General features: G+C 41.4%; 1 protein-coding gene across 8 annotated transcripts in view; it reads left to right on the top strand.

Moving 5' to 3' along the window:
• Nucleotides 1-23,243, top strand: part of ZDHHC3 (zDHHC palmitoyltransferase 3) — a 37,827-nt gene extending 14,584 nt beyond the window's left edge. For 3 of the 8 annotated variants that reach the window (XM_077786707.2, XM_085573310.1, XM_021540468.4), the window contains exons 2-7: nt 732-1,061; nt 3,755-3,879; nt 7,059-7,155; nt 9,037-9,118; nt 10,908-11,038; nt 19,341-23,243. In XM_077786707.2, the coding sequence (XP_077642833.1) occupies nt 756-1,061; nt 3,755-3,879; nt 7,059-7,155; nt 9,037-9,118; nt 10,908-11,038; nt 19,341-19,583 (984 nt within the window). In that variant the 5' untranslated portion in view covers nt 732-755 and the 3' untranslated portion in view covers nt 19,584-23,243. Of the gene's footprint in view, nt 1-731; nt 1,062-3,754; nt 3,880-7,058; nt 7,156-9,036; nt 9,119-10,907; nt 11,039-11,398; nt 11,648-13,725; nt 15,405-19,340 lie in introns of those variants that run through there. The other 5 variants (XM_021540467.4, XM_085573311.1, XM_085573312.1 and 2 more) reach the window with 3 other exon arrangements.
• The last annotated feature ends 553 nt before the right edge of the window (nt 23,244-23,796 follow it).

The following is a 23,796-nucleotide window of genomic DNA, read 5'->3' as shown; positions in this document are numbered from 1 at the left end:
CAAAGGTGGCGGGAGAGGCATGGCAAAGCAGAAAACTTCCAGGGGATGTAAGGCCAGAGGAGGAGGTGAGAGTGGGGGACAGCTGTTGTTGGGAAATTACATCCTCCAGCCAAGACTAGAAGTTCCTGTCAAGATCTTTTCTGGGTTGTGTCTTAATCAGTTCCTGCAAATCTGACTGCACAGCTGTTTGTTTTTGCACTTTTACCCCAAAACTGGGAGTCAGTGGGTAAGGAGAAAGGAATCCTCTTCCGCTTGCTTAGTTTCCCAGTATGTGTAGGAAAGACCCTTCCCGTCCCCAAATACAAAGCAGCAAAAAGGGACCCTGCCAGGTGTGACAGGACACTCTTTTCTTCCCCTCAAAGTGACAGTGGTGGTGCCAAGTTCTTGCTTCAGTTCCTGTTGTGGCCGCACCTGTTGGCTCCTACCTGATGACTTTTTCTTCATTAAAATACTTGTTGCCTTTCCACTTAGGGAGGTGGAGGTGGCACACAGGTAGACCTAGTGTGTAATTAAGCACTTCTTAAAAGCACTTAGAGTCTTCTGAGTAAGGAGTGTTCCGATAAGTGCAAGAGTGTGGTTTCTCAATCCATTATTTTGTGTTTGATTTATTTACCTTTTTTGCTTTTTCATTTCACTTTCTGCACTTTTCCCATGCGATGACCATGCAGTTATGTGAACAGAGGTCTGGGTGTCTGGTAGAGCAGTGAGCACTGTTTCTGACTCTCTTTCAGATGCAAGTATGGACATAATAGCCTATGATGATTTCTCCAGTCCACCGCTTCAGAGATATTGAAAGGACACCTGAATACCTCCAGCCGGAAAAGTGTGTTCCACCTCCTAGCCGCGCTTCCCTGGGAACAATGTGGTTTATTCGAGATGGCTGTGGTATTGCATGTGCTGTCGTTACCTGGATGCTGGTGTTCTATGCCGACTTTGTAGTCCTTCTTGTCATGCTAGTTCCATCGAGAGATTATGTTTATAGTGTCATCAATGGCACACTGTTCAACACCTTGGCTTTCCTCGCTTTGGCGTCACATTTTCGTGCTATGCTGACAGATCCAGTAAGTATACACCAATCTCTGTGTGTCTCGGAAAGAAACAGGCGGTGCTTTTCTTGTCTGCTAGGTGTTGGGTAAATCAGTTGCTGAGTGAGTGGCAGATTTAAATAACTTTTGTGTGTCAGCCTGCTGAGTGAGGCTGCTGATGTGGTATGCTAATTTTTTGTCCCACTCAAGTCGGATGCAAAATTAAGGACCCAGCATTAGATTCCTGGTGTGTGAGCAGCTCATCTTCCTGCACTGGAAAGGAGAGTGTTTCTCTCTGATGCTGTTTTCTCCCCAGTGGCAGATCTTGTGTTTGTGGCTTGTTGTGTCTTGACAAACAGGAAAGCTGGAAAAGCTGGTTTTGGTTGTCTGCCTTGGCAAGTATTGCTTCAGCAGAACAGAGCAGAATATGTGTTGTTTTGAAAAGCTGTGTTACCATCTTTCATTCTACTGATTTTGTTGAGTGTATTGGACAAGCTGAAATAAATACGGTCTGAGCATGCTAAGAGATGGCAGTTCTTAGGCAAGTTGGGAAGCATCAGACTTGTGAGATCCCCTTGTATATATCCTTAGGACATTGCTTTGAGAGATCATATCTGCTGCTTTCTCATCTTTCAGTTTGTGACAAGATAAAGTTTAGCACCCTGATGCTAATTCTGAATGGCTGTGATGGTTTATTTTACTTAATAACCTCTGGACAGTATGCTCAGTTCAAAACCCTATCTCCAGTAGTCAGTGGAAGGAAAGACAAGCTTAGACTTCTCCTGTCTCCTTCCTCACAAATGTTGCTGCTGTTTGGAGTGGTGGTGTGCCTCTGGTAACTCTGCCCCTTCCAAATGTTATTTTCCCCTTGAAACCTTTTTAGGTGCAGTTAAGACTTCGGTGTAATCTGTGTTTCTTAGATTCCAGCTCTTCCAGAAGCCTCAGCACTGCAGAAATGGCTTGATTTGGGGTATTCTCACAGTTTGTGGTGAAGACTATTGAATTGCATGCTACTGCTGCTGGGCAGAAATATAAGCAGTACATTAGCCTCTGAAACTTCTGATCACTGGACTCGGAAATAGAGGGTTGCAGCGGTTTGTTAGATAGTTTGTATCCTAAGGGTGGTTGTTAATTATTGTATGTTGTGTGATTTTTGTGCTTAGGGACCTTCAGGTGGCTGGAATTATTTTGCAGAGTTAGCAGCAGCTCTTGTGAAACAAAATCTGTATTTTGAAATGCGCTAGTTGGAGCAGGGTTGTATATGCAGATACAATTTCTGTTGAGAGTAATTGGGAAAATATATATTAATTCCTTGTGTGAGGTGGGATTTATGTATGTGGATGGAGAGCCAGTGGGATTTTGTTTCATTTTTGTAATGAGGAATTCAGTTAAATAAAAATGCATGAAGGAAGCTACAGAGAAGGGATGCACTAACATCTGGCAGGCAGTGAGTCTGGGATTAAGGAAGCTTCCAGGACATGGGGAGCCAGGGGCATATGTAAGATGAGAATGAAACAAAAAGCACTGCTGAGGCAAACAAGCAGAATTCTTATTATAAATAAATGAACAACTCAGTTCTTCACAATTGATAGTGTGTGTCCTGCATTTCAGGAACTGCTTCCAATGGGTCCTTGCTAAGAACATTCCTAAAGTTTTGAGCTTTGCTGCATACTTAAGAGAGAGAACATGAGTTGTAGCAATTTTGTGGAAATTGGTTTTGGTAATTTTTAAATTAGGCCTATTGGGAAAACTCCCCAAAGATTGCTTAAAAAAGCCCAATACTACTGGTTTAATGTGTAGCTCTCTCACTCGTGTATCACTCCTGTTTATTGCTGTTAGGATGTTGTAGATATTGAAAAGAGACTCTTCCATCAGAAATCTATTGAAATATTGCATCTCTGGTTTTATTTCAATTAAAAAAGCCTTAAATTCACAGAAGTAAATTGTGCCAATGTACCAGCAATGATTTCATACACCATGTTTCATGGCACTTTTTTCTTTTTTTCTTGGAGCAGAGGGAGTTTCTTTGGTTTGTTTGTTGGTTTTTGGTTTTTTGGTTTTTTTTTTTTTGTCCCTATAAAGACTGGAAACTCAAGAACTTGGGCTCCTATGGCAGCAATATGCTACCTATTTAAAGATATACTTTAAAGTGGAAGTTGCACAGCTAAGAATGTTTTACCTGGTCTTATTCAGATGTGACAATTCTTAGTGTTCACTGTTTGAACGTTAAACCCCAGTTTAAATAGCAAATACACAATGGAAGCATAACTATAACTACATAAGTTATTTACCAGCAACTCCTAGTGTACACAATACTGCTAAAGAAGCTGCTTCTACTGGCATAAAACATCTGCAGTTTTCAGTGTGTGATATGAAACACTGACATGATAAATTTGTTGATGTGAAAAGAGGGATGAGGATTCTTAAATATTTAAAGGTTACTATGGGACTACAAAAGACTAATTTCTTAAGTGGAGGTTTATTGATGTTTAAAAAAAACAACAAAAGCCCCACCAAAATTAAGTGTAAGTATGTGGTTCCATATTTTAAGACCACATTTAAATTTCTTTTCTGAATCTTCTTGTTCTTCTTGAAACTCTATTGATCTTAGGGAAGCTTTTATTTCTTCTTCTTTCTGCCCCTCCCATAGTTTTAAGTCACCTTGTTGTTCTTAGCAGCCATAATGTCCAGAAGTTAATCTCCTGGTTTGTTTTTTTTTTTTCCTGCAGGGTGCTGTACCCAAAGGTAATGCCACAAAAGAGTTCATCGAGAGTTTACAGCTAAAACCAGGACAGGTGGTTTACAAGTGCCCAAAGTGTTGTAGCATCAAACCTGACAGAGCACATCACTGCAGGTAAAGTCTGTTCTGAGGATGGCTGTTTCACCAAGACCTGAAGAATTATTCACCAGTGTACCTTGTTATTGCAGTCTGAGGCTGGAGTGGGTCAGTGGAGGGATTGACATACAAATTCTGTTGCCAGTAGTACCAGACACATTTAAGCTTCTCAGAACAAATCTCATACCTTTTCTGACAAATTTTCATATATAGGAGGCTGGGGCTACTTTGTGCAAAGTAAGAAACGCTTAAAATTTTTGAATGCTGCCTTGGTTCCAGACTTCTAACTGACATTCTATAAATTTTCAAGTAAACATGACTTGAAAAGAGACATTCTATCACAAAATGCATAGAAATCCATAAAACGTCTCCCAAAGGGTCAGTGTCTTTTCCTTTGTTTTTAATTCACAAACCCATTTGTCTAACTGTATTCTATTTAGAAGTGATATTTAAGTTAAAACTGAAGTGCAGGTAGCTGTATATTTTTTTAAGAGTTCAGACTTCCACATTTTCATTGAGTATTGTGACTTTGTTTTGTGCTGTGTGATAGATCAGTATGCCTACTGATCTGTCATGTCCTTTTTTTTTCTGGTAGGATAAACTTCCTGGAAGAGAGTAACTGGTAGTGAGCTTTTTAGTACTAAAGGCAGTGAGCAAAAAAATAACTACTTCCTAAAATTCTCTTCTGCTTTTAAAGCAAGTGAACCTGCTTTCCAGTAAGTAGTTAATAAGTTTGCACTGGTGTCACTTCGTTGCCTACTCAAAAACTAATACATACAGAGAGAACTCTTACCTGGGCTAGTGCTGATTCATGCAGTGGTCTTGTGGGGAGGGAAGTACATGGTAATGAGCTGAGCAAACTTGTCCTGCTGTTTGCTTTTTTCATATTTGTTTTCATAGCTTCTGTTTGCAAATGTTTTTCTTTTTTTGTTGTTGTTTTTGGGTTTTTTTTAATTTTAATGAAAACTGGGAGTCAGTTATTCAGCAGGAGCAATGTGGTCATGCCTATCACTTATTAATGCTGCTGTAAAATCCCCTGTGACAGCTTTTCAATTATGAATGAAACTTCACATCTAAAATGCTGTTTGGATGATGACTCACAGTATAGGTAAATGAAAAGGCCTCTGGCTAAACACAAAGCCTTGTCACCATGGTACTTTATTCTGTCCTTTAAGATAAGTTCTTAGACATTAAGATTTGGGAAGGTGATCCACTGACCAGTGATGCTATTGAGAATTTTCAGTCAGACAGTTTTTTTTTTTGTGGCCTAGGAGATTTATTAGACTTTTAAGACACCAAGGTTGAGCATATGCATCAGCAAGAGATACTGCTAGCTGTATGCCAGAGGTACAAGGGTGTTTTTTTGATGAAAGTGCTATTTAGTGAGTCCCCTGTATCCAGTAAGCTAGTCCTGCCAGCATTTGGAAGTTGGGTGGTTGAATGGGGGAAGTGTTGAGTATGGGCAATCCCTGCTCCCTGTAGTGTTTAGTTGTGGTTTCTGTGTTTCCTTTTCCATCGGCTAGCTTCCTGTTCTGCCTTTCATCCAACTGATTTTGGTATGTGTGCATGGAATAAAACTCCCCTCCCACCCTCCTCTCCTGTCTCTTTCACATCTGTGGCTTGGCTGCTCCAGGTTGTCTGTCTGGGGAAGCAGGAGCAGTTAGAGTGTTGCTTGGGTGCTCACCTCTCCTAAAGCCCAAGGGAAGTGTGTGCAATCCTGCACACAGAGAGGCATCCTCCTCTTTCACCATCTTCCTCACCTTACCCCTTCCTTTTTTTTTAATCACAATGAGAAATACTTGTCCTACAAAGTACATTACCTGGAAGATAAATTTCTTTTACTGTGCCTGCTGATTTTAAACCCCATGTGGCTCCAAATAATTTTAAGCTTCTTGTTCTAGCAAAACAAGGCTTTTCTTCTTTCCCACTACACATGGGACTGACAGGTGATAGGGTACCCATGTCTGCCTAAGGAGAAGGAGCTCCTGATCTGCCTGCCTAGACTTCCATTTAGGATCAGGCCTATAGCAACTAATTTGTTTTTCAGGCATAGCATGTATCCTTGGGGATTATGCTCTCCCACCAATTAAAGTGAGTGAAAGGCTGTTCTGACAGAGAGATTTTCTATTATTTATTCATACATGCTGATAAGAACATATTTATGTTTTCATTTGAGTTTCCCTTAGTGTTTGGGTGTTGAAGTTTATTATTTTTATTAAGGTCAAGATGTTTTTTGTTATAAGAATAAAAATAAAATTAGCAGAGCGCTTAGCCCTTTCTGTTTCATTGCTGCCAGAATTGTTCTGGAATGGCTGTTTCCTTTCTAGGTCTATTGTTTGTTTGCTTTGGGGTTTTGTGTTTTTTCATATTTGATTTCTGTGCTTGTTTGTACAATGTGGTATCAGGAGACTGACTGCCTTTCGTCTCCTATCCCATGAGAAAGCAGCAGAGAAAAAGACTTCCTTTATTATGTGTGCTGAAGCAGTTACTGACTAAGCAAGAGAATGATGTTCAGAGTAATATATAACATAATAATGTTTTAATTCTTTTACTTCCAGCCACAGTTTGCACGCTGGCAAGAATTTGAATTTTGATTTCATTAGTCTGGTTTTGTGAAGTACTTTAAGACCTAATTTCACCTTGAATGTGTATTGTAGTACCATGTTCCTGACTGACTGCCACAGCTATTTTCTGCTAGTATGTGGCTTACCTTGATGTCAAGAATTTTTCTAATGCCTTATTTGATTGCAAGTTCCTGCTACTAGCAAATGTTGGCAAATAAATCTGAATCTGTTGTCAGCAACTCTGAGAAGTATCTTTATTCATTACTACCTTTTGTGTCTTTGTGATTTATGTTTAGTTTTAATCTATAGACATTTTTGCAGGCCAAATAGATTAAAACTAAACACAGATTTTTTCCGTCTGTCCAAATGTATTGTTCAAACCATATTTTGGAAAGAACCACTGGTGTGTGGCATTAATTTTTGCAACGGTGGTTTGGTATTGTATGTTGTTCATTTTGAATAGGCTTAGTCAAGTAAGCAAACCACAAATATAAATATGATGGCAAGTAAATTCTTTTATGTTCAGATTTCACCCCTGATTCTTTAGCTGAATTTCTTTGTCCCCCAAACCCCTGTAAAATTTTGTGTTCTTGGAGTGAAAAGTGCCGTTAATGAAGACCTATGTTCTTTCAGTGTTTGCAAGAGGTGCATTCGGAAAATGGACCATCACTGCCCGTGGGTCAATAACTGTGTAGGAGAGAATAACCAGAAGTACTTTGTACTGTTTACAGTAAGTATTTTGCAGGTGATGTTTGAGGTTGTCCAGTGGGAAGTGCTGAAATGCAGTGCATAGTCTGTGAAGCACTTCCAGGGCTGGTGTTCTCTTCCTTCATATTTTGGAAGAACTTTATGGGGACCTGCTGCAGCCTTCTGTTTCACTAATTAGGGAACAACCGGCCCCCACCTCCATCCATCCACAGCAATGGGAAAAGGCACCACAGGAAGCTTTTGTCAGGGCGTTTTGAGGTTTGTACTGATGGTCGTTCAGCACCTATTTTGTAATGCGAGTAGTGTATTGTGGTGATGAGCTCTTTGAGTGAGGGGCCATCCTTTTACATCAAACAGTGGCTGGTAGGGTCCCAGGCCATATGCAGGGTTTCTAAACATTATAGTTGTGTGAGTGTCTGTGTGGGATCACGTAATAAGAGCTGTTGCCACATCTAAAAGAAGGAGTGGGAAGCCTGCATCTCCTTGGATAAGAATTTTCCACCTTTTAATTGCAAGTGGTTTATTTTTGTACTCGAAAACCAAGGAGGTGCTTGACTTTTTGTACTATATCTGTAGCATAATGAGTAAGACAACAGGAGTATAAACTTGAACAGTGGATATTTTTGGAAGGTTTGAAATGTGTTTCATCGAAGTGAACTGCAAATATCCTGTGGGAGTAGTGTGAACATTACAAGGCTGAGTCTCAGTGATGCTCTGTTTTATTAATAAATCTTCTGAGATATCTGTAGGTTTGAGGAAGTATATTATCATATTACCAAGCAGAAAGGAGATTTTCAGTTGAATGACAGGCTTAGTGTTCTATGAAGTGGTCTGCAAGGATGTGGATTACAGAACAAAATTAATCCCGTTTCTTTCCTATGAGCAAGCAGGTTTTTTAACCTTGAGAAGTGAGCTAGGTGTTCTCAAAAGGATTTCAGTTACTATTAAAACCTGATATCCACTTTCAAGCAGACTGTATTTAAGGCTTAATTTAGTTGAGATGAACAAAATAAGAGTTGCTGGTTTTGTTCTTGGATTTTCTTTTTGACACATGAGGAAGTGAAACAACAGCAGCAGGCTCAACTTGCAAGGAAAACCAGAATGCTCCCCTATTGCCTTTTGCTGCTTCCAGAGGTGTTTCTTATTACAAAGTTTCTCTCACTTCTGCTACCTGTCTATCTTTGTCAGAGTTTGTAGGTTCAGAAGAGTAACTTTTTTAGCACTGTCTTAGTAAATTGTAATCTATGTGTAATATTGCACATAGCTTCTGCTCTAACTTTTTGTTACATACAGTTTTTATTACAAAGCTAAAACCTGGTTTAAACCAAAAATTATTAAGTACAAAGTATTAAAACCTGAGAGAAACTTTCCATGCCAGTGTCTGCCTCAGGAGAAAGTACTTCTTAAAAAAACATATAATTTTTCTGAACCTCAAACTGGAAAACAGATAAAGTGCATTTTCTAGTTAAAACAAGATAACTTGTTTCTCTGGGAAACTGTAGTGCTGTCAAGAGCTTTGACAACAGGATACCTTGATCAGTGTTACTGCTCTCTGAAAGTCATGCAGTACTCTGCTGAGGTAAGGACAGTAAGCTGTGTGGAAGGCCACTGTGGGACACAGGAGGCTGGGTTTTGGATCCAGCTGGTGTTGGATTCAGCAATCTGCCTTGTGTTCTCTCAGAGCTGTTTGCAAGAGAGAATGAGTCTGTGTAGTCATGGCATTTGCCAGCTTCACGGTGCTTTTTCAGGGGAGATGGGAGAGCTTGATGATTTTTGGAGTTGTGTTGTGGTTTGAGTTTATTTTGAAATCCTATCACTATGCTTTTAAATAAAGTGTTGGGAAGATTTAGCATTTTGGCCTATGAACTCACTTGGTACCTGTATTACATCTTTCATTTTTCAGATGTATATAGCACTGATTTCCCTGCATGCCCTAATCATGGTGGGATTTCACTTCTTGTACTGCTTTGAAGAAGACTGGACAAGTGAGTATAAACAAAATACCTTATTAAAATAACAGATTATCCTTTGAGTAAGGATAAATGCAGTTGGCTTGTTTCAGAAGAATGCTATCAAGGTTCTGCTATGCCATCTCTATTTTTTTTTAAATCTGTTTAATGATAATTCCTGGGCCCTTATAATTCTTTTTGACCTGCTGGAATCTCTGTCCTGAAAAGTCCTCTTTTAATTTATGTCTGCTAGCGCCTAGGAAAAAGCTGATATGTAAAGACACCTAAGGAGTATGTGTGCAATAACCTACTGTTGACATGAACACAGTGCTAATTTCCTGAATGGCAGCAAAAGATAAGAAAAATGTGTATGCTTTTTTAAAAAGAGTACTGTGAATCATTCTTGCAAGACTGCCAGGAAAACATGCTGCTCAGATCCAAAAATCCACCCTTAAAAGAACAAACAATTCCTTTCCTCAGAAAAAAAATAAACCCAACAAACCAAAACAGAGTCCAAGCAGCTCAAAAAAGCGAAACCAAAAATCTCAGCATTCATTCTGAATGCTGTGAGTACATACTCTGAATTCAATGAGTACATTTTCACAAAGTCAGTCTATGTATGTTCCTATAGCCACAAATGGATATAGGAAATCCTCAATGTAATGCTGAGTTGAACAGCAAGGTGTCAAAGAATGTGTGTGCACATGTATGTACTGCTTGTGAGTATTTTTTTAAAAGGAGGAGGGTTTTTTCCCTTGGAATTTTGGTAGTGTTATTCAATATGATGACTGGTTTTAGTTCATAGTACTGCAGAGGATACACATGAATTGAATTTGAAAAGGTTCCTCTGCACGTAAAAACTTTGTAAAACAGCTGCCAGCTGTCACTGAGAACATCTGCATTTGACTGCAGGGACCAGGGCTGTAAGGGAAGGAGACATCAAAGGGTAGTTTCCCTTATGTCCTTTCTCAGAGCCTGTTCCTGTGGGGAAAACACTTTCCTACCTGCCCCAGGTTTTGGTGGCAGAACAGAGCTGTTAGGAGAGATGGATATATTGTTCCAGCTGCCTTGTGTTTGTGCAGATAGTGTTAGCTCCTGATTATGGTGTATCTGTTTAAGTCTAGTATCTGATTAGAAAAATACAGGCTTTTGGTCAGAGTCTTAGATTTTGGAAAAATCTGGAGACATTCTGGCAATTACAGCACTGAACTGTAACTTTGCAGCATTCAACTATGACTTTGGCTGTATAATATTACTTTCTTCTGCTCCTCCTTTCTAATTACCTTCTTGGGTTTCTTTTTTCAGCTCTTGCTTGAGTTTGCACTATTGAGTATGAGGAAAAATAGGAACTTGGTTTAATTTGACCTTCTTTAAGTTATGGCTTAAAACAGTTACGAAAGGAAGCACATTGGTCTTATGTTGGTGCTACATATGCTTGTGTCCTGACTGTCAACTTGAGATTTTTAATGGACTTATCACTGTGGAAAATCTGTTAAGTCTAAGCTTTAAGGGAGAACCTGCATTGAAATGGAGGAGAATGGTGTCCTAGTTGTTGTCCTGGGGAAACACCGAAGTGGAAAAGAAAGTTGCAGTCTTGAAGTGTTGCAGGGGTTTTGGAGGGCTTTTTCTTTTTTTTTTTTTTAATTTGAGGGTGGGATCATTTTATGGTTGAATGTCGGAGCTTCCCTGTGCGTATTTCTGGGAATGTTGTTCATATAATTTATTTGATAGTTTGGGTATGGGAAACTCATGGCTTAGTGGGTGTTTTGCAGCAGGTGCATTACTTGATGTCTACCCTTACAACTCCATTCTTTTGTCTTCACAGAATGTAGTTCCTTCTCTCCACCAACTACAGTGATTCTACTCATCCTCTTGTGTTTTGAGGCTCTCCTATTTCTCATCTTCACCTCAGTTATGTTTGGGACCCAAGTACACTCCATCTGCACTGATGAAACGGTGGGTGTCTCACACTCTCTCCTTTACCCTGTCTCTCACCATTTGTAGAAGCAGAGACAGGCTACAGGATTTTGCCTCATGTCGCATGTACCCTTTGAGGAGAGATCCAGTGTAATAAAGCTGAGCTAGCACAGTGCTGGATGGTGCTCTCTGAGGGTTCCTGTGGGACACAGGGTACCCTGTATATTGGCTGGGTGCTGTGTTGACAGTACCTCCCATAAGGTAGGCATAGGTAGCTGGGGTTACTCTGTAGAGAGTATTTGTCCCTGTGGATTGGAGAACCTTTCTCCTTTAATGAAGAGCTTTTACATTGGTATTATCTGAAATTCAGCTGTGTGTCCTGGTTGTCACTATTCACAGGTTTATGTGATGGAAAGGCTGGAAATCCAAGATGAGAAGTTGGGGGAGGAACACGTGTGTGCACACACACACACAGAGACACACACACACACAGAGACACACACGCTTCTTTTAGGCTAGAAGATTTTCCAGCCTTAGCTACCTGTTCAACAGTTCAAAGACTCCTTCCAGAAGGAAAAAGAAAACAGAGTGGAGTAGGCTCATGGAAACTGCTGGATACAGTCTGCTGCAAATCCACCAAGCCATCTCTTATTTGAAGATGGCATAGTAGAGATTTTATAGTAATATTACAGTCCTAAATCTTTTTTGCCCACTTCTGCAAAGATGAAGCTGGTGACTCCTGGGAGTGTTCCCTCACTTGTGAATAATTGCACTCTTCACCAAGCACGCTCAGGTAATTGAATTAACCGGAGTGGCTGGAGAGAAGTGATAGTCTTAAAAGAGGGACAACTCTTCTTTCCTCCCCTGCCTCCTTTAGGTTTCTTTCCCCTTGTTTGCCCATGGCCAGTTGAAGCTAGAGGAGGTGTTTTTGCTGCTGTCAGAGGGCATTATATGCCCTACCAGCCCGTTGTTCTGAGCCTTTGTTTGCAGTGCTTTCCTTAGTGCTTGGCTTCTGCAAGAGGCTGATGTTCCACCTGTCTGTGCTCAGAGAAAGACTTCACTGTGCTTTCTAATGGGGAGAGCTCCAGAAAGAAGTGCAGTGTGGTACAGATCCTGCTGAGCTTGTGTTCAGCAGTAAGCGTGTAAATTAGCAATGCTGCCTGTGAAATCATCATCTGAATTTCTCTGTCTTTGGAACCTGTCAAGAATTTTTAGAAACTGCTTCCTACTGCTGGGCACCCAAATAAGTTCCCAGATTTTCCCTTCCAGTGTAGTTCTGGGAACTCGTAGATGTTAAAGGAACAATGCCACATTCTAAAATAAAGGAATGAAATATGGTCTCCCCCTGTTGGGTTATGGAGTTTTATTTTTGGGTGTTTTTTTAATATGTTCCAGTAAGGACTCTGCTCTCTGGAATGTCTCATTGTTGGTTTTCTAGCATTGAGCTAGCTGTGTGCAAGCAATCTGTTTTGAGCAGAGGAATATTTCCAGGTGAAGGCTTCTTGGCGTGCTCTCTTGCAGTGTTCTAATTTGCATTTTAGAGACAGGGCCATGTGTTGCCCTTTTTCCACCTTCTATTCCAGTCACTGGGAGACTTCATTCCTCATCTTGAGTATGCTGTCCTGCCAAGATGGTTCTTTTCTGCCTGAAGGGACCCAGAACCCTGGTGTTCTGCTGTTGTCTCTGGAGGTGCCATTACCAGGGATCAGCACAGCTCCTGCAGCTGACCCATGTGCTCATCAGAGCTCCCAGCATCAGTAATTTGAGGCACACAGATGTATTGCAGTGCATTACTGTGTAACATGGGAGACACATGTAGGTCAGGAGGAGCCTTACCTTGCAAAAGATGCAGAGTCAAGGAATTGTGTAGTCTGCCAGCTGCTGCTGCCCGTGGGAGAGTGATGCTCTCCAGTGACTGCTCTTACTCATTGTGCTTTTGTAGCAGCCAGGCTTTCCTGAAAGACCAAATTCACTTCCTGAGCTTCAGACATTATTTTCTTTTTAATGTTTTAACTAGTGAATGTTTCAGCTGATTGCTTGATGGCTTATTTTTGTTCTGCCTCTAACCTTTACTAAACAATGCCAATGATTTCTTGAAATCAGTATCTTACTTAACCCTCTCTCTGCTGTCAGCCCATGCATGTTTTAGCAGTGATTCTAATGATACATGAAGAGGCACGAGGTAGACTCAGCTACACTGAGCCATGGGCACTTCCTGAACTTGCTTGGTGAATCTGGGAGCATTACAGAGATTATCTTTGGGTTTGTGGGGCTTTTTTTTTTTTTTTTTTTTTTTTTGTTTTTTTTTTTTGTTTTGTTTTGTTTTGGTTTTTTTTGGTTTTTTGTCTGCAAGCTTGTAATGGTTTCTTCTAAAACTTTTCCATCTGGTTAGCACATAATGCATTCAGCCATTAAAGCACATACTTTTTGTTTGGTTTTAAGTGGTGGGGTTTTTTTTATTGACATCAGAGGCAATTTGGTTGGCAGGTCTTAAAATGGTTCTGAAGTATATAGGTCTGAAGCAAATAAAAGCAATTTTATTTCCAAGGAACAGTTTCTAGCTTTAGTATTTTTTAATATAAAACAGTGAGAAGAAAAGGAAAGGCAGTACAGATGCATTTGTATTTTCTTACTCTGTCCTTTGGATAAGGGGAGTAGACCTTTCCCTGAATCCAGAACTACAAAACCTGAGTATTTGACTGAAAATGTGATATTTCTGTTTTCAGGGAATAGAACAGTTGAAAAAGGAAGAGAGAAGATGGGCTAAAAAAACAAAATGGATGAACATGAAAGCAGTATTTGGCCATCCGTTCTCTATAGCATGGCTTAGCCCATTCGCAACACCAGACCAAGGAAAAGCAGACCCCTACCAATATGTGGTCTGAGGAATTCCTGACCAGCATTTCCACTAAAATAGAAACATATTACAGCACTCCTGTTACAAATTTTCCATGAATGTTCAAAACAAAAAGCAAAATGAACTTTTTTATGTCTATTAAATGGCTGATAATTGCAGAGGGGAAAAAAAGCCCTGCGTTCCACCATTTTAGATAATTCTATATCTCTGGCTGAAACTGCTGCTGCCTTTTTTTTTTTTTTCCCTTTCTTTTTTTTTTTTCCTTTCTTTTTTACCACATTAACTTTACTGGCATTTGTTTCTCTTTGCTTTCTGTATGGCATAACTAATGTGAAGGGAATCCTCTCTTCCTCTCTTCTCTGTTATGACCCACCTCTTCTGAGTAAATTCTCATGCTGTCTCCTGAGTGTGATGAGCTCTGTGGATGACATGTGAGTGCCAACAGCCCTACACAGACACCTTTGGACTTCCTGAAGGAGCACATTGCTCTTTCATAAGTGAACTTGAACAGGGAAGCAGATACTTCACGTTCCAAAAGGTGCAAGACCAGAAGGCAGCACAGCAAGTGAGCCAGTTGATCTGGTGATCACAAACAGTAAAGTACTTAAACGTTGCCAACACCAATTCTCACTCCACCCTCCTTTTTCCTTCCAGCCACAGAACTGATTCCATCTTTCTGGCATTATTTTATCTGTTCCCTCCCTTGTGTGCAGGAAATTGTTGCCCCTTCAGGATAACTGTGGCAGATTTAGAAGACTTTTTGGATTATTACATGCCTTACACTTCCAGGAAAGAAAGAAAGCTAATTTTCAAGTGTTTAGAATAGCAGAATCATGTTTTTTGATGTGTGTTTGTCTTGGTAAATGACTTGTTAGAGCAATGCCTGCTAAACAGTGTTAACGTGAAAAACTGACATGAATGCCCAGATTACTATAAAGACTAATATTGATGGGATGTGTAAGTGTTCCAGGGTGATTGATTCTATATTGTTAGCTTTGCCCTGGTTTAGAGCTTTGTAAATCTTTTCTCCTGTTTATGCATACATGTGTATGTGTGTAAGCACACGCACATATATGTGTAAGGGTTTGAAATTGGGAAATAATTATGGTAAGGAGCATGCATGCTGTTATGAACTGTGTGGTGATGAAAAGTGGGAGGGACAGAAGGCATTCCAAAAACGGGTAGAGCTAAACCATTCATAATTCCAGCTGTTAATGTTAATTACAAGATGTTGTGTTCAGGCAGGAATTTTATTATATTTTTGATTCACAACTCCCATGGGCTCATCAAATGAATTGTAAACAGAGGAAATACACAAATCAGCTGCATCTGTGACTTCCAAGGAATCTTTTCTTTCCTTGGTTTAAAATATTTTTTTGGAAACTGACCTGCTTAGACTGCTTCAAAGCCACGGGGGAAGGGAGGGAAATCAGGGAAGGAGAAATTTAATGGATGTCTCATATTGGAAGTAATGTGAATGCTGCATCTTTTCAATCTGTTAATGCTTCCATATGGAAAACAAATGCAATAAAACTTTTCCAAAAACTTGCTTGCTGTTCTTTCTTTCTTTATTTCTTTGTTCCAAATCTTGGGAAAAATCTGTAATAGTTTTCTGAACTCTCACTTGTGTATGCAAGCAGGCAGAAGCATATAAAAGTTAATTAACTTGAGTGTTCAACTTCTAAGTTGAAAAGTGAGTTTACTGGTATATATGATGAAAAGTGAGTTAACTGAGTGTACTGATCTGTTAATCAGTGGTTTATTTCACCAGCTGGGAGAGGCTGCAGCTCTGGTTTAAGTATGTGATGGTTTTTTTCAGACAACGCTCCCAGCTTAATTGTTAAGCTGGATATTGGACCATGGTCAGTCCAGATAGTGAGACATGTGCAGGTGTAATTTGAACTGGCAGAGAATTTGGCCCTAAAGCTGTCTTGATGCAAAATTAGATATATTGAGGGGAGAGGCTTTAGTCACCTAGGCAATTAACTAATGAATGCATTTTTCTGTAGTTCACTGCTTCAGAAATTGTTTTTATTACAAATTCTATATTCCAGTTTGGGTTTATTTTAATTACCCTTATTAGCTATTTGTTCTGGAGAAAGATTAATTACATTGTTTTGGCCTTTTGACCATTGAGGAAAAAATATGTAACTACTGAGTTTTTCTTGTTTCAAACCAAATGCAAATTGTTAAACAGCATTATATAGTACTGAGACTTTCAGTCAGACTGAGTGTTTTGTCTTTTAAATGAGGCATCATCATAGAAATGCCACTGGTACCTGTTGTGTGTGTGTGTAGTGATGACCAGGGCCTTCAGATTTCCTTGTGCTGCACAACTTTGTTGCAATTTGAATGGTATTAAAGTGAGTCAGTATTAGTATGAGAAAGGCAGGCTTACTGGCAGAAAGGCAGACTTTGCTGATGGAAAGCATTTTCTTGGTCAGGACTACCTGATTTCAGGTGCTGGTCCTGTTTTAGTGTGGCCAAGAGAAATTGAAGGACAAACTAATCAGAGCACGTCTGTTGTTAAAAAATAGGTGGTGTTCCCATGGAGAAATGTGTGAAGGAACTGCTGTAAGAGAAGTTCTGCCTTAATCATGATTTTCCAGTGGCAATGCTTCCTGTGTCTTCTCCTTAACAATCAGTTTGTCTCAATGCTTGTCTTTTTGGTTTGTTCTTTCCTTTCATATCTTAAAAGTGCATTGAAAGAAATTAATGCATTTCTTCTAACATTCAAGAGCTGTCCTGCAGATTACTTCTGGGTCAGACCATGCAGCCCACCATCCTCCTCTGGCACTGGGCAGGAGCAGATACCCAGGGCAGTAGTTGAAGAAACAGGGTATTATCCTGCAGCATCACAGTGGTCACAGGTCAACCTTGTCTAACTGTCCCCATGTTTGGAATGTTGTGCCTCTTACTTAAAGAGGAATGTCCAGTATCTTATATTTCTCTCTGTATGTCTTTTCAGTATTGGTTCAAAATTATGTAATTTGAAATAGGGAAAGATGATGCTTTCTAAGCACTTTTTTTTTTTTATTAAGTGGAATAGCTGCATGATGGGAAAGAAAAACAGGCATTGGTTTAATTCAATACACAAAATTCTCACTTTCTAAAATAATGTTGAGAGATTTATGTAAGTATATTTATTTTTAAAAAGTTTCATTAAACTGTAATGTCTTCAACAGCTGTGCATTCCTTCCATCTCCCTTAGATTCTTTTTAAGGCATAACCTCATGCCCTACTGACCATGTAGCCAGCAGCCAAAATTAGATCAAGATACAATTATAAAACTTCTGTTTATTTTGAATACATACTGTGAAGGGATTAGTGAGGTCAGGTTGGGAGAGAGAAAATACGCCTCTGGCTGTTCTGATGAACTACTTCCTAATTGGCATTAGCATAACCTCAGCCTGACCTTGCTTATTGCCTTGGTTAGCAGATGCTGATAGGAGCAGGTGAGCAGTGTTTTTTGGGGGGAGGGAATGAAGGGTTGCTGCCCAGAAATGTTCCAAATTTGTATTCCCAGATGGCAGCAGGGATTGAAACGGATTACACAAATTTCTGAGGGCAGGGTTGAAGCTTGTGCTCTCAGGGAAGGTTTAAATGCCTGATGTCTGTCTGTCTCTCCTCCTGCTCTGTGCTACTTGTTTTCCTTCTCTCTAGATGCTCACACAGTAAGTGCTCCAGCCGTGTTCCAGTTTGTTACTAACACCCCGGAAACCTCTGCAGTTCGCTAAGGAACAGCACACAGCCAAAGGTGGTCTCCTGCTTTAAGCTGCCAAAGCTTCTGCCCCCTGGTTGCACAGCCACTGGGTGCTGAAAATGCAGTATCCTGGAGGAAAAGCTCATGGTAGTGCTAGAACACTTGGCCAAGGGTCTGCTGTGCATAAATTCTGCTCCTCTCCAGCTTGCCCAGCAGGGAGGTAAGCTCGGGTCCTGGCTGTGACACACAAAGTGTGGCATCCCAAGGGGCCAGAGGCTGCAGGGGATTCTCCCTGGAGCAGGTACATTTGCAAGCTTGGGAGCAGCATGAGGTGCTACAGGCCTGTGCTTAGCATTCAAAATCCTTCAAGGCTTGAATTTGTCCCAAATTACAATCCTGAGGAATTCCGATCCGGTATTGCGTCATTCCTTTCTGCACATTTACTGCTGGGTTTCTCTTAAGTCAGCAGGAGAAACGAGAAACGGGGCATGAATGAAGGAATGAAGTTCATAAAAGCTTTGCATGCAGTGTTTTGGTTTACGATGTGCTTTCTCCTGGGTCTGCTCGTGCTGACTCAGTGTTGCTGCAAACTGAGCTGCTGAGCTGCTGTTGTCTTATTTGTGAGGCTGACAGGGAGTGCAGCTGTGGTGCTGCTGAGCTGCTGTGTGTATTCCTTTCCCCTCGCTGCAAAGCTTTGAATGTTTTGTGTGTTGTCAAGAAAAGTCTGTAGAATTAGAACGTGAGAAGTGTACTGTTCTTTCTTACAGTTTTAACCCAGTTTGCACATTTTTTCTCTTTTCTTTGAGTTCATCAAAACTTGGATTCAGTATTGTTGCTTCTCTAAGAACAGACTTTCTGTGTATCACTTGTATATCATCACAAGTGGATCATACACAGCTGCAGATCTGACTCCTTTCTTACATATACAAAAGATAGGCATAAAAAAATTTACCGTATTTCACACAGTGGTAGTCTTAAAAAAATCATTAAGAAAATTAGTTTTAGTTCCCTATTTCTACCTTGGAGAAGACTACCAGGAAAAAATGGTCAGTGCCCAAATTTGTTGGATCTGTTCTTTTAGTACAATCAAAATGTTTGCTTTACTAAAAGTGACATTTTTGGAAGGAGAATGAATCAGAATATTGACTGACCAAGGCTCCAGTCCCATTTTGAAGCCTCCACTTTAACCTGTACAGATTTTCTCACCTCCCAGCACATTATCTGGCTTGCATTGTGATTTGTCTGACAATTTGGTAAATGGAAGTTGTGTTCTTAAATATTTGCTCTTAACTGGCACAGAGTGAACTTCTAGTGACTAGCCTAGGTGTGGCAGTGGTAAATCCCTGATTGCTGGGAAAAGGTGCAGTATTTTGGCTGTGTCTGAACTATTGCAGATAATGTCCAAAGAAGGTGAAATTTTAAGTTATAACTGTATTTTGTTACTCTTTGGAAGGATTCAAAAATCTATGTGAGAAAAGGTCCATGTTTCCCAAAAGGCTGGCTTTTCAGGAACCATCCCTGTACCTTAAATATCAATGGCAACTGATGACAATACATCAGCAATATTCAGACTGTCCATGAACTTGATCTTGTGTGAGGGTTTTGCTGTTAGATTTGGAGATTGAACTCCCAGTAATGCAGAGTGTCTGTCTTCATTGTTAACTCAAACTGTAATAGCATCAGCCTGGCTATAGGTAGGCAGTTCTGCATGTGCTACAATGCTTGGTGCCCAAACACCTGCTATAAGCATGAGACTACCATAAACTCTTCTCTTTTTGCAGGGCATTGAGCGACTTAAAAACCAGAAACCAACCTGGGAGAAGATCAGTGGCTGGGATGGAATGAAGCTGGCATTTGGAGGTGCCTTCTCCCTGGGCTGGTTCAACCCTTTCTCAAACCTGAACTGCGAGAGCCCAGCACCAGCTGAAGGGGTGGCAGCAGCTCCTGCGTCTGAAATAATGACCCAAGAAGAAATCGAGCAGTTTCTGGCTCGAGAGGTTGCCATCCAAATATTGCGTGAATAAGCAAAGTGTCCAAGAGAAGCTTTCAGGTGTTTTTTTTTAATAATTAATTGTGCTGGAGATTTAAGGGTTGTTTTTTAACATACTTTCTGGTGCATTAAAAAATTCAGGAGTATTGGTCTGGAACAGACACTAAAGCACTAGCAGAAGCAACGCAAATCTCCAGAGAGAGCTTCATAAGTGATGGGGTTCATAAGCTCTTTTTCAGACTTGTGTGAACTGCTTTATTGGTTTTTTCTTTCATGGCGTTTAAGGACATTTTATAATTGTCAGATAGATTGGCTCCAGTTCCCAGAAATGTGCCATCCTAGGGAGTCTGGCTAATCTTTTGTTCTTACAGCCCTTTGGAAGACTAAATGTGTGATGGCAAGATTAGCCAGCTCTGAAGGTTTTCTGGAAAAATGCATCCTCTTTAGCCCATCCCATCCCATGGGTGCTGCTTCTGGGTTATAAATGTTGCTAGTGCACTGGTCTTAGCAGAGGTGGGATGCAGGGCTATGGGTGCAGCACATGGATGAGCTCACCCTGGGTGTGATTCCTTTGGGCTCTGAAATATCTCCAGGGGTTAATTTTTACCCTCTGTGCTTGTGAGATTGGTGGTGCTTGTCAGAGGTGGTGGTGGGCTTGTGATGGTGCCAGGCTGTCAGGAGCATTGAGCCATGGCCAGTGCAGCCAGGAAGCGACAAATGTTGGCTGAGATGCCGAGCTGCTGGTGCTGGTGGGGGAAGCTTTTCCCCGGGGCTGTGGTTCATTGGCATGTAAGATGTGTGGAGTGGGAGCTGCCTGGCTGAGCTCTGCAGCCCAGGGAGCAGGGAAGAGTCTAGGCCAGGTACCAGGGCTATTTTTACAGTGAAAGAGAGGGCGATGTGAGCATCCTGTGATGAAGGTACTACCTCTCTCTGTTTGACTTGTCTAATTTAGATATTTCTCTTTTTCTGGTACCTAGAGTTGGTAGAGAATGAATAGTGCCTCCTAATCTAACTGGGTTTAACATTGTCCTGCTAATACATGCCATTACTCCAGGTTTCCTTACGCTAATTTGAAGCCAATCCCTGGGGGATGCTGGTGAACCTGTAGAAGGAACACCTGTCACTCCAGGAGGGCATCACTGCAGGAGGCAGTAGTTGCAGCAAAATCCTGCAGAGGTGTTGCCAGCTGCTGCATTCAGATGCACTGCAAACACTTGGCATCCTCCAGATGCTACTTTTAATTTAGACTGTTCTTCATTTGTGTTTTTTATTTCTTCTGTAATATGCCTTACATTAATTGTCATTAAATTTGCAGAAGACTAGAAATATACTAGAATAGAAATACTGTTTTCCCCCTACAGAACATGCTTGCTTTTATCTCCCTCTTCCCTGTAACCTGAACCAAAGATAACTGCTTCCTCTCAAAAGGAAGAGAAAGGAGGTTTTGGGATGAAAGTATGGTATTGTGAAAGACCTATATGAAGTTTTTATTATTTATAGGAGTAATAGCAAGTGGAATTGGTGCAAGATTTTTTTTTTTTTCTGTTTATTTTTAACCCCTCAGAAAGCATCTTTGTGTGCATTGATTTTGTGCATTCAGGGGATAAGATTCTCTCCTGTACTCGTCCTCTACTGCAGCAGTCCTTTTTTCTGGCAAAGGTGGTGGGAACAAATGAAGTGCTTTGGCTGTTAGGAGCACAGCTTCACCAAAATCCAGGGGGTATTTCTGAATAGTTGTCCCATTCCCTGTTCCCTCTGGATGCCTCTTTGTCAGTGAAAAGTAGATCAAGAGAACATCATTAGGAATTGCATATTTATAACCTCTGGGATAAAGGGAAACCCCCCACATTTGAGGTGAAAGGAGATATCCTCATTTAGACATGAGGTCTTCAATGTCTTTGCCCTGTGCAGCAGGGTGTTGAAGGAGGAAGCTCTCCTCTTTCTTCACTAGCCTATGTTCATCTCTGTCAGCATCCCACAGGAAAGGGACATCAGGGACATACACAGGTGTGTAAGGGATTTCCTGTAGGGAGCAATGGGGATGTTGAAAGAGAAAGACTGCCCTTTTTAGCTCATGTTTTCTAATTTTGTCCTGCTGCTCCACCTCTTCATCCATTTAACATCCCTGCCTCTGGTGCTGTGTCTGCAGTGGGAATGGTGCTACAGGGAGGAACTAGTCCGTGGCTGAAAATCATCTTGAGGCAGGTGTATAGGGATGTCAGCCTGGGAGAGAACCCGTGTGCTGCATTCCAGGGATGCTTCTCAGGACAGGGACCCTACTCTGGATAGGCTTGGGTAGGCATGGATGGAGACAGCCTAATTTCTCCTCCACTCTCAGACCTGGTTCACTTCATCATGAGAACAGTTTTCATTTGCTCTGTTTCCCACCTCTCCTGTTGTTCCTCAGGTGCTGGAATTTCTGTTGGGTTTTTTTTTTTGTTTGTTTTTGTAATAGGGGAAACAGAAAAGTAGTGTAAAGAGGAGGGTAAGAGCCAGAGCAGTCATCTCCTCTCCTCCAGTTACAGTCTGAATGAGACAGGGATGTGTCCCTGGGCCTTACACAGGGCATGGACAGCCAGCTCCAGCTGTGGTGCCTTTAAGACATGGCAGGGTGACTTCCAATGTCCAGCAAATTATTCTGATGTTCCTTGGCTGTCAGTCTCCCTTGTCCCCTTCCAAATTCCCAGTACTCCTTGGTGTATCTCCTTACTGTCTCAATGTAGTATGACAACTGTCAGAAATCACAAGTCTTCACAAATTGGAAAAATCTGTTTTATGCACAGCTTTTGTATAAACCTCCTTCTTTGATGATTGACTGTTAGCTTGAGACCAAACATGATTTTCTTGGAACTGAAATGAAGCTCACTGTTTACCTTCCCTCTACACACTTCTTGCCCTTTGTTAGAGCATACCTTCATGTTCAGACCATGGTCTTGGCTGACTCACCAGGTCCCAGCAAAGACATCCTGGAGAACCTGCTTGTAGTGCCCTAAATTTATGGGGCTAGGGAGGATGCTCCCCCTGCACTGCTCAGTGGGACATGGTCTGCTGAAGATCCTGTCACTGCTCTGACATGAGGTGTTAATAAGTGATGGACAGGGTTGTGGCATATGTGGAAAGTGTTCTCGTACTTCTCACCTGGTTCTTCTACAGCAGGTTTCTATGCAAATAGGGAATTTACATCTTATTTTAAAAATACATCTTTTGCTGTTTGTAACTTCTTTTGTGCCTTTGGTCACTGTTGTGCTTTCTAAAGAGCTAATATTTCATCTGCCAAGCACCACTTGCTCTTCTCTACTCTGCAGACATGATGCACAAGGACCCTGCACCCGCTCTGGCCTGTGGAGAGGAATTCCCACTCCCTGCTGCACCGCCACAGGAGGTGGCTTTTCAGGGACCCTGTGCTGCTGTGGAGCAACACAACACTGTGGGTGGAGGGACAGCAGGGGTCAGGGCAACCTTGACCCCCTTCTATGGCCTGGCAGCCACCTGCGTGCTCGTCTGGGAGTTCCCCAAATCTCTGAAACACAGAAGAGTGGTTAAAACCTTTTTGCCTTTTTAAGTCCTTTTTTTTCCCCTCTTCCCTTTTTATGGGCTGGCACATAACCAGATGTAGTCACCATTTCTTTCTTCTGCTCCACTGCCTTGATGCCTGAGCATTTGCCTTTTAAATAAACAGATAAATTACCCCCTATACTACGGTGTGACCTGATTTCCTCTTTATTTGTGGAAACACTGGCAAACCCAGTGCCACTCAGCTGCTGGCTACGGTGTGGGACAGAGAAATCCCTTGCTAAAGGTGGGCTCAGGAGTTGCTGGGGTATGCGGTGCAGCGGTGGGCTCCAGCTGTGCACAGCTGTTGTCTTCTCCAGTGTGGAAGAGCTCCTGGTGAACACTGCCATCAAGGTTCTTCCTGTAGTCCAGCAGTGTTCAGAGTGGAAGGGGAAGAATAGAGGCTGTGCATTTCTAGGGAAGCACTAGTAATGAATACTGCTGGAAATGGCACCTCTTCCAAAAATGCCTGAAAACCCCCAAAAGAAGTGGCATAGGAAGATACATGAAGAATGGTGTTTGGGGAGACTGTGCTGAGTTTGCTCTTTCTGAGCTCTAAAGACAAGGAAAGGCACGTGCTGGTACATTTCCCAGATGGTAAGCTGGGAGGAGAGGGAATTGCCCAGAAGGGATTTGCTTGAAAAGTTCCTTGAGCTGCACAGCAACCCTTGGTAGGACCACAGCACTGCTGCCCC

This window comes from Lonchura striata, chromosome 2 (assembly GCF_050655825.1).
Source record: "Lonchura striata isolate lonStrDom1 chromosome 2, ASM5065582v1, whole genome shotgun sequence".
Classification (NCBI taxonomy): domain Eukaryota; kingdom Metazoa; phylum Chordata; class Aves; order Passeriformes; family Estrildidae; genus Lonchura; species Lonchura striata.
The sequence above is the reverse complement of the archived record's forward strand: the minus strand, read 5'-3'. Positions and strand labels throughout refer to the sequence as shown.